The sequence below is a fragment of the Lingula anatina genome, chromosome 3 (assembly GCF_051362555.1).
Source record: "Lingula anatina isolate TDL-2025a chromosome 3, LinAna3.0, whole genome shotgun sequence".
Taxonomy (NCBI): domain Eukaryota; kingdom Metazoa; phylum Brachiopoda; class Lingulata; order Lingulida; family Lingulidae; genus Lingula; species Lingula anatina.
The window spans coordinates 4,269,883-4,280,007 of record NC_141769.1 but is presented as its reverse complement, the minus strand read 5'-3'; the positions used below and the strand labels follow the sequence as shown (position 1 = coordinate 4,280,007).

The 10,125-nt window shown below is 36.7% G+C and overlaps 2 protein-coding genes across 2 annotated transcripts; both read right to left on the bottom strand.

Moving 5' to 3' along the window:
* Nucleotides 1-2,087: 2,087 nt before the first annotated feature.
* On the bottom strand, nt 2,088-4,424 carry LOC106154312 (EF-hand calcium-binding domain-containing protein 1-like). Its single transcript, XM_013528628.2, has 4 exons — nt 4,297-4,424; nt 3,514-3,789; nt 2,884-3,037; nt 2,088-2,241 (listed from the first exon to the last, which is right to left on the bottom strand). Exons 2-4 carry the CDS (start codon nt 3,775-3,777, stop codon nt 2,180-2,182), a joined length of 480 nt encoding a protein of 159 aa, XP_013384082.2. The 5' UTR covers nt 3,778-3,789; nt 4,297-4,424; the 3' UTR covers nt 2,088-2,179.
* Nucleotides 4,425-6,238: 1,814 nt separating this feature from the next.
* On the bottom strand, nt 6,239-8,522 carry LOC106154790 (EF-hand calcium-binding domain-containing protein 1-like). Its single transcript, XM_013529275.3, has 3 exons — nt 8,226-8,522; nt 7,455-7,608; nt 6,239-6,387 (listed from the first exon to the last, which is right to left on the bottom strand). The coding sequence occupies exons 1-3, from the start codon at nt 8,487-8,489 to the stop codon at nt 6,329-6,331; spliced, it is 477 nt and encodes a 158-aa protein (XP_013384729.1). The 5' UTR covers nt 8,490-8,522; the 3' UTR covers nt 6,239-6,328.
* Nucleotides 8,523-10,125: the final 1,603 nt, after the last annotated feature.

Here is a 10,125-nt window from a genome sequence, read left to right as displayed (position 1 = left end):
GCATCGGTGGAGCGTTGATTCCCAGTAACACATGTAAACCACTTCTACTAGTTTCGTATACGACTCTAATAAATTCGACATGCCAAGGGATAAACTGAATAAATCACCCGATCAGCCATAAAAGAGCGTTAGAGTGCTCCTTTCTTTAAACTTTTGGTTGTCAATTTAACCTACTTTCGTGACCTTCTTTTCTGCCCCATTGACATACAGCATAGAATGCTAGCAGAAAAATCTGTTCAAACATCACTTTCTGGTAAAATTAAACAATGCCTTTTGGTAATTCTCTTAGTTATACTACTTGAAACTATATGCTGGCATATAAATTTGGTTGGTTTTTATGACAAAAAGTTGACTTTGTATGTATCTTTAAGGTAACAGCGCCACAGAGGACCTTATGCTCTACCAGATATGTAGTAGTAAGGAGTGAGCATTGTCAGCAACTTCTGTTATTAAGTGTCAACAGCCTGTCAAAACCTGTTTTTTTCTGAGGAACAGTAAATGGCAGGATCCTCAGTGATGACCTTTGGTAAAGCAGACCACAAAAGAAATCTCTTATGACCCAACAAAGAATGAACTGCACTTTTAATGGGTCCATCAACTTATTTACAGTAATTTGCTAAGTTCATTGGTGACATGTCAGATTTTCTGATAAATTGACATTCCTTCTTGAAGTTTTTTGTTTTGATGGCTAACTTCGTGTTTAATGTAATGTTTGTGCAACAATTTCTGGAAACTGTGAAAACAGTTGCTCGTGGTGGCGGTTCAGCAGTTTTTTGACTTGCCTCTTACTATTGTGTCAAACCAACCAAGTGGATCTGAAGAAAATCATGGGGACACAAATGGTCCCCTGTACTACAGCCCAGAATGATCAATACTTTTCAACAATGGCAATGCCTAACCTATATCGTGCCTGGCCAAACATCCACTTTTTATTGAGAAAAAGTTGAGCAAATAAACTGCCTGGTATGTTTAATCTCTCAATTTGTATCCCATAGGGCAATGTTGGGATATTAAAACACAACTTTGTTTTAAATTTTCGTGTAGCAGTCATATATATTTTTTTCAAGCGTTCGTGTTATCGGCAACCCAATCTTTTTTGAAAGATGTTAACAAAAGACTGAAAATTACAACGGTGTGGAGATAAAAACGGCGCCTAACTTAAATTGTTTTTAAAAAGACGCGTTTAAGGTTATTGAACCCCTTATTATCATCCAGATGCAAAAAAGATATTTTTCCTGCGTCTTATTATTCATGAACAGTAATGCATCTATATCTGTGCTGATTTTAAATAATGAAAATACCTGGAAAACATGAAATATCAGTGTATTATATTTTTGTGGCAATGTATAAGCATAGGCAACTCATTTATACACCTTTCTATTTTAAGGTGAGATAACAAACGGTATGGAGCGTAACTTTATCCATGAACTAGATTTTATCACAAAAATTGGTAAAGGTGACCAGGAGTGTATAGGGTACAATCTCGTCATTTTGGTTTAAATGTTTTTGTTGTAGAGTTATGAGCCCCTTATTACAGATTTTTATTAAACAATGGTATTATTTTGCTTGATCAACGACAAAAGCTGAACTAAGACTTTTCAGCATGCAGTGTGCTTGAGTACTAAATAGTGTCATTAAATCGGCGTTAAAACGGTGGTCATGGGTGCTTAGGTAAAAGAGAAATTTGAGAAACTAGTTTTTACCCCAAGTCGCAATCATGACGTCACCTTTAAGATGACAAATGTGTGAATAATGATAATTATTTTAGTCATTGAACACTGAAGATTTATTCATTATCCAAACAAGGATTTTTGGGCGAAGGGTGACAATATCCTTAAATTTGGAAAAACTTGTGAAGCTATTTTCTTACATGTAAAATTAAGGTGCACATATTAAGTTTGACATATACTGGTCGATTACAGCGATATTAAATTCATGTTACTGAGTCACTTTAGTTTTTTCCAACCGAAAAGCAACATATCGATTCGATATATGAATGATTTTGTTGGTTGAAAATGATACAACGAAGCGCAATTGTCATGGATCTGCAACCAGATTAAATGCATGTTTAAGTCAGAAACCAAACGTGTATCTTATTGATTTTATTCAACTAACCACATTGATATTTCTATTACTGGAGAAAGAAAATTTTGTTAAATGCTCCTCAAATAGTTCTTCTTCAGTCCTTTGCAAACTTGAAGGGGGCAGCCTTGAGTTCATCTCTGTCGATGTAGTCATCACCTTGAAAGAAATACCAAAAAAGAAATATACATGCATGTTGATTCAATAAATGTTTTCTTTTTCAATATCCTTGGATAGTATAAAGGTGTATACCTACTGACATTACAGTATACTGCTGCAGTAACGATAAATATTGACAACGTCCATCTGTAGAACAGTAAAGTGGAAGTTTATCAAAGTAAATTAATACATGTAATTTTGTTCACAAAACTTTGGGCCCGTACACAATTGATTTATTGTCCTAGCTCCATGGGGTCTCTCGCTGAATGCAATCAGATTAACAGACTAACACGCCTCCTTTTGTTTCCAACATTCTCGTGTAATTTCCAGCAGGAGGGGGCGGTTTGGGCTGTCAATCTGCTTGCATTCAGCGAGGGTACCTTTGGAATCTGTGCAATAGCTTGAGTGACTAAACCAAACCTGTTGGAATCTTGCATATTTTAAATAAACGTTATTTCATGAAATTGTGTCATTTCATGAAATTGCTCCACATTGTTTGCAAGTCTGAAAGCGAATTCCTTGTGAGGGGATTTGAACAATATGGACATTCTGCAATAATTGCTACAAATGGGGAAGTTAAGATCAAAAACAGTCAAGTATAGCACCAAGACGCATTGTCCCTCTGTTTCTTGGCCCACTTACCGTTTTTGTCGGCCAAATGGAAAGCTTTCAATGCTGCAACATCTTTCAACTCAGCATTGATGGCATTGACAAATTCTCTGTGAGTGATGAGACCATCTCTGTTGGTGTCATACTCGTTAAAATGTCTTGGGAATTCACCCTCCCAATGGGCAACCTGCAAACCAGAGAACCAGCTGAAAGTTTGATTTAGGTGCAGAATCCCAAATTAATGGGACTGTGGGTCACTGAACTACCACTTAAAACCGTCTATTTAGTTTATGCCCTTAACACTAAAATGAAAAACAACTGGCATGCCTTTGTTACTTGGAGGCCGCCTCTCACAAACAATAACATTTTTCCAGTTAAAAAGCAAGAATCCATTTACTTTGTGATAATAACCTTTGGCATACAAAGAACCATTTATTGTAAACCAGCATATTACGGCACTATATATATATATATATATATATATAGTGAACATTTTAGTGGATTCGGTTTTTGACCTAGGTATGACGACAACTTTACGGTATGCAAAAATGCGGCACGGATCTTGAATAGCAGTCAGGAGAATCAAAGAATCGTCATGGGAGACGTAATAATATTGTTGAGTGGATATTTAAGGTATGGGCCTGTTAGTCATTAAACACTTACGACCACCCATGTATGTGGTGCATCACGTTTGCCGAAGAGACCTCCGATCCAGCTGACCACTTTATCGCCCAGGTCGCACACCTTGTCACAGCTCGTGCCACAGACTACGCCGCCGACGGCTCCAGCTGCAGCGGCCGCGGTGCCTCCACTGAGCGCAGCGCCTGCTGCCGTGGCGCCAGATTTGCACAGAGGACTGCAGACCTCTTCACAAATACCTGCGCTGGCGTACGCCACACAAGCAACCAAAAGGATGAAAACTTTCATGGCGTTATCGTTCTAGTTGATGATAAATAAATACATACATAGGGTAGGATAGTATCATATTTTGGTTACAGTTACATCAAACATATCAATATGCAAACAATTATGAAGAATTTTACAACACAATTAATGTCATAAATGTATGTTGTACTACAAGGCATATAATGAGCAATAGGCCTTTATACAATAAAAAAAAGTTTACCATATCCAAAAACGTGGACAAATTAACGATCCATGTTAACCAGCTTTTGAGTTCGAAGTTTTCTGATTAAATGTATTTAAGTTGCTTAAATATAAATATATATAATTTTACGACATAAGAGTTACAATATGCACCTTACGAAATTCACATTAGTAGCTAATTTAAAAAAAACTTTTTTTTTTACTCTACGCAAAAAATCCAACACCTATCAGAAATTCTCCACTGTCAGATTAATACCTCATTACATGATATTACGTGGTTCACAAATAAATCGGTGAAAAACCGATAAATCCTTTTTCTTATTGTTTTAGATTACTTACTCTATGCGGGCTCTTCGTAGACGGGAGTCACTACTTCTCTATCTAAGTCCTCATTTTTATATGGACACCAACAGAGACTCAGTCAATTGTTATGCACATTCCGATCCAACGTTTGTACTGTGATGGACCCGAAGCTGGATGAATAAAAACGTCTTCTGTCAAGATGCAAACGTCCCACGACCACGCGTGTGTAACACTTAAGAAACGGATGCAACCCTGACCTTCTGAGGTCAAATACATGTTAGTTTTACAAGATTTATTGAAGAGCTGCCCGTTGTAATTAACTTTCCTAATACACCCAATGGTCATCAAAATACGAGAATTCGCCTTATCTATCAATTATTTTTCAATGTAGGTGTTGCCATCTATTTTCGAATATTACATCACTTTTATCAATAATTAAAATTGTTTATTATAGGTGATATTTGTGTAAACTGGCGCGTCTCAACATTTCTAAAGTTTATTCATCCGAAGATTCATTGGTCCAAAAAGAATGGAAAAGTCCCTTCAAATAAGAATGGATTTGAAGGCACGTTAGACCAAAGATGTTCTTATCTGACAGCCGACTGAGTTCCATTAAAAAATTTTCTTTGGACATCATCTCTAGTGGATACTATTCCTTCTTCATGGATTTTGTTATTGAGTCACTAGATCTAAATACTCTGAAAAATATAGAAAGATTCAGACAAAAGAACTATGGGGCCACGGAACCAGTCATAGGGACCATTCAGACTGAGAAGAGCCGAGTGCTAGTAAGGCCGCGACCTAAATATGGCGGTCCTACATGAAAGGAAAACCGCTTAATCCTGTAATTGTAATTGTAAATGGATCATTAAAATTTTGGACTATAGAGGCACACCCTAAGCAAAGACCATTTCGAAGTTTGGAATATTGATTAAGCTGTATTTCAAAAACCTTGCAAACAAGGGTCTAATTACCCTAAAAACTACACAGGTGTGATGAAGCTGTTGTGTTTATCTTTTGCTGTTACATGAGGTAGTAAATACAATTATATATTTTCATGTCATTTATTAACTACTTTCCAGTTGATTCCGGTGCCCGCTTCTATTTATTTCTCTTTCCACTTCTTTCAATATCTAGTGGCCTTCTCCCTTTGACATTACCCGCAGTTGTATTAGTATTATGACAGTATGTCAATTAACTCGTTAACTCTAAAAACATTATCCGCTCCTTTCTCACTTTCTCCTCGCTCCTTTCTCGTTTCAAACATTACACAAGCTTCAAATCCACAAAAACTTTCTGCAAACTATCATGGGTTATACTGCAGTTTTGTTAGTTTGTGGCATCACTTTTAAAGCGTATTTTGAAAAATAAAAACCCTGCAAACTATAACGACATTCCTGAGTCTCAAGATTTGCTCTTTTTTTACCTACATACTGGGTGCTACAACAGACCAATGCATTAGAATCCGGAGATCATAAATCCGGGCACTTGCTTTTATGAATTCATTCTCAAACTTATCAAAATATTATAATTTGACTTTAATGTACAGTGTGACCTTGATCCTGCCCTGCACTGCTAGGAAAATTGATTTTGCATTGGGCCGAGAACGAGGCAGTATAAAAGAGGGCCACCATTTAAGAGCCTCCAAAGCACCTCATTTTTTTCATATTAAATCTCGGTAGTATTATGGAGGATATTTTTGACTATAAAGAAATGGAGTAAGAGGCAACGTCATGGGTACCTTATACAATATAAGTATACAGTGAAATTTTGTTTATTATGTTTATTATGACTGATAATTTTTTGAAAAAATGATTTGAAGTTGGTTGAGTTATTTTCATCCTCCCTATCATAACACGAGCGTGATAAAGAACCGTCTTGAACGAAAGTTACCCCCCCCCCCCCAAAAAAAAAAAAAAAAAAAAAAAACAGCTCTCAAAGCCTAAAGTGATTATCAATGTATGTTAATTAAACCATGTATGTTAAACAGAACTCCTTTATTAGCTGTTAGGAAATACAGTCAGCCAAAATAGAAAAAAGGAATTGCTGATCTTCAATGTCCCGAAGTTCATGGCCCAAAGCGGAATGGAGCGGCTCTGAGTTCTGCAGGACTAATGTGGTCGTCACCTGGAGGACAAAATGATTCAGTTGATTACAGTAATCAATGTTTAACAGAAATAAGTGTAACTATAGACATATTTGATAAGCGCGTTTTTAAGGCAAATGTAATAACTTAAGTTAATGATACCCCTATTGTTTGGTCACCAGACATGCTTTTCCAGACTTTATACTGATCTACGGTGCGTCCCCAAAAGAAGGAAAATTTGAGGCGGAATATTCACTAGAACTGACCAAACAGTTTTTTGGTCTGAAAGTTTACATATCCGAAGGCGCTTTAGTGTTTTTTAACTCAAAAGCCAGCGAAGGAGTCATTCTAGTTACAAAGCATCATATGTGAAACCGTTCTTGTCCTAAGCTAGCAATTTTCTTTGGACTTCACAATGATGTCGTTTCTCCAAATTAATCTCTGATTCGGCGAACCTATCAAGAACTATCTGGCCTTCAAAACACGGGGAAAGAGTGTGGGCGATTTGAAAGGTGGGCGTAGTGACCGCACTACTTTACAGGACACATGTGGTTTCTTCTCACAGAAAGCATGACTTGGGTATAATATCTTTATCCCAGTGACAGCCACGCGAACAGAATCGTGACATGCCATTCTGGTTACCAGACACACTGGCTTTAGTGAACCCAGCGGAGGAGTTGGAATTGTGATTGATACAAAAATTATGATTGATACAAAAATATCAATAAATTTCAACACCTCCAACCTCAATACAACTGTGAGTATTTACTCATGAAGTAAAGTAAAAAAAGCATGTCTGGTTCTTGCATACCGCACTACACTGCGTCTTAGTGCGGTTTACAGAAATATGCCTGGCATATCTGTTTGGCCCTGATTCAGATTGGGTGTCGTCGTTCTCACCTCCTTGATGAGGTACAACAAAATATGGCCAAAACAATTTCCCTCTTCCAGGGCCACAGATGAAATTATGCTTACAAGATATTCACAGATATTACTCTGCCAAATCACTGGTTGTGCATATTCAGCGAGGTGCTTTTTTTTTCAAAGCGGGTCTAGTTCCTTATTTTGACCTTTTAATTCAGTAGTCAGGGTTCTGTGTTCTACTCACCGTCCAAGTCGGCCATCTTGAACACTCTCAGTGTCTGCAGGTCTCTCACTTCAGCACTGATGGCGTTGACAAACTCTCTGTGAGAGATAAGGCCATCTTTGTTGGTGTCGTAAGCAGAGAAGGCACGTGGAAAGACAGATTCCCAGGTCCTGACCTATATATAGAAATGACGTAATTAAATTGAATAAATAGATGAAAAGCACAATCAATTCTAGAAGAAAGCATTTAACGGGTTTTTTTTATCCAGGTAGAATTGTACTAGCAGGACCAATAAACAGTTTTGTTATCACTGAACGAAGTAAATACATGTGCCCACAACAAGATGCACTAAATATACATACATGTTGTTGTGCATGTTTAAAATAAAACAAATATAATAAATTGTTTGGAACACTCCTAATGAGGAATGCTTTACGGTGTCAGAGACCGAGACGTGATTTCTCGTGGCGCTTAATTGTCGAAAAAAAAAACAGCAAAAGTTATATTTTAATACTAAAAATAAAACCACGTATTAAAATACGTTAATTTCACTAAACAATATTAATGAAAGACCTATTAGAGATCGGGAAAAGATAAGAATCTACCGTTCGAAACAAAAAGACACTGCATCCAATGCCAAAAAAAATTTACCGAAAAACATTATACTGAAATTTCACTTTGATGGAATTTTGCTGAAAAAAATATACTAAAAAATACACTGTGCCAAAGATTATACTGAAATTGAATTATACTGAAAAAAAAAAAAAAAAAAAAAAAAGAGTCCAAACTCACCGTGACCCATCCCTCATTGAGGTCGCGTTTGCCGAAGAGACCGCCGACCCAGTCCACCACTTTACCGCCCAGGTCACACACCGTGCTGCAGCTTGGGCCGCAGACAACGGTTCCAGCGGCGCCAGCAGCAGCGGCCGCGGTGCCTCCACTGATCGCAGCGCCGGCTGCCGTGGCGCCAGTTTTGCACAGAGGACTGCACACGTCTTCACAAATACCTGCGCTGGCGTACGCCACACAAGCAACCAAAAGGATGAAAACCTTCATGATGATACGTCCTAAAACATTTGTATGATGATACCATTAACATTAACGCGACAAACAAAACACAAAGAGGGGTTTGTATATATATATATATATATATATATATATATATATATATATATATATATATATATATATATATATATATTTATAAACAAAAAGAAAAAAAAAACGCAAAATCGGGTATTTAACATTTCAAAGCTCGTTTTAATTTGGTTGAGAAATTTGAGTAAATTGAATGGAAGGGTTTATATTCACTTTGGGTATAAAAGGAAAAATAACGTAAAAAAACGTTCACACCTGACTTGCGACTGTTAGAAGAAAGATATTTGGCCCAGCCCCACAAATATGTTACAAAAGAAAATACTGTAATATTTTATGTTCATTAACACTGGTGTATGAATTTTGAGATGTCTGTCAAATATTGCCAAGCCTTTGTAGGGGTGGTGAGCGTGAACAAAAACTAAGTGGTCAAAAGTAGCAGGTGTAGCAGGGGCGTTATGGCGCCTAGGATTCTGCGCCTTAAAATGTATGTGTCACAAATCTGTGAACTAGATGTTCGAACAAAGGCAAACATGCGTTGATAGCCTATATAGCCGATTTTTATCTTTTTTGTTTGCATTGTTGAACAATTCAGTTTTTGACCTTATCATCGAACTCGTCATTGTTACATTTTGGAAACAAAATCAATGTGCAATTCAAAAATGGAAGAAAAGGTGTAAAAAGCTGCATACAATGTATCAAGACTGAGCAGCAAAGCAGACAAATATACAAACACCCTACAACAAAAACATTTCAACAATATTTAGAAAAATATTTAGTAAAAAAAAAAAAATAATAATCCGATCATCTCCACTGTCAAAAGGCAGCTTTTTTTTCTTAAAAATGTCACTGAGCAAATATGAAGTAAATCCAAAATATCAGTTCGGCACTTACAGGATGTAAGTTGTCAAAATACATCGAGCACCACAAATAAGGTCAATACTTTTCGTAAAATTAATCCAAAAATGCTTATTTTCAAAAGAAATTTTTTAATCATACAATGCTACTAATTAAATTTACAGAAAAACGAAAAAAAAAAAAAAAGGTTTGACAGTTATCAGGACATTTGGAAGGCGACAAACCCAGTGATCAATATATATAGATATTCATACCGTTTGTATATGATTACACTCATTACTGGTCATAGATAATGTTCAACAAGAACATTTCGTTGAACTTGATTCAGACAAAAAATGCAACAATTTAAGAGAATACACGCGATACACTGCAGCTGCAGTCGTATTACTGCGCCTCTGGAAAAAAGAACGCTGCCCTGATTCACTTACCTTCACTGCCAAATGCTGAAAGCTACTGGACAGTAATACAGTGCACTATTTATAAGTGACACCAGTCAGTGGACAAGGATTATTCCGATCCAGGTGTCACGATTTTCATGGTGAAACAGAGGTTAATCCTTATAATAAATGTACATGTTAATTCCAGCATTTGTCCATTTCAGACCAAACATCCAAATTTGAAAACACTAGCCGAATTATAAACTCACTCATAAAGATTGCGTTTGTTTGGTAGCGAATTCATGTTGCTAATCATTGTTTTCAGATAATAATGGCCGTTTTCACAAGTGAATGGTAAGATT

Bases quoted from the DNA above. Each gene is read 5' to 3' on its own strand.
- LOC106154312 (XM_013528628.2), bottom strand. From the start codon at position 3,777: ATGAAAGTTTTCATCCTTTTGGTTGCTTGTGTGGCGTACGCCAGCGCA. The intron at 3,038-3,513 runs GTAAGTGTTTAA...TCTGGTTTGCAG, and splicing joins CACCACATACATGGGTGGTC to GTTGCCCATTGGGAGGGTGA. The intron at 2,242-2,883 runs GTAAGTGGGCCA...ATTTCTTTCAAG, and splicing joins CCATTTGGCCGACAAAAACG to GTGATGACTACATCGACAGA.
- LOC106154790 (XM_013529275.3), bottom strand. From the start codon at position 8,489: ATGAAGGTTTTCATCCTTTTGGTTGCTTGTGTGGCGTACGCCAGCGCA. The intron at 7,609-8,225 runs GTGAGTTTGGAC...TTCTATATATAG, and splicing joins TCAATGAGGGATGGGTCACG to GTCAGGACCTGGGAATCTGT. The intron at 6,388-7,454 runs GTGAGTAGAACA...TTTGTCCTCCAG, and splicing joins CAAGATGGCCGACTTGGACG to GTGACGACCACATTAGTCCT.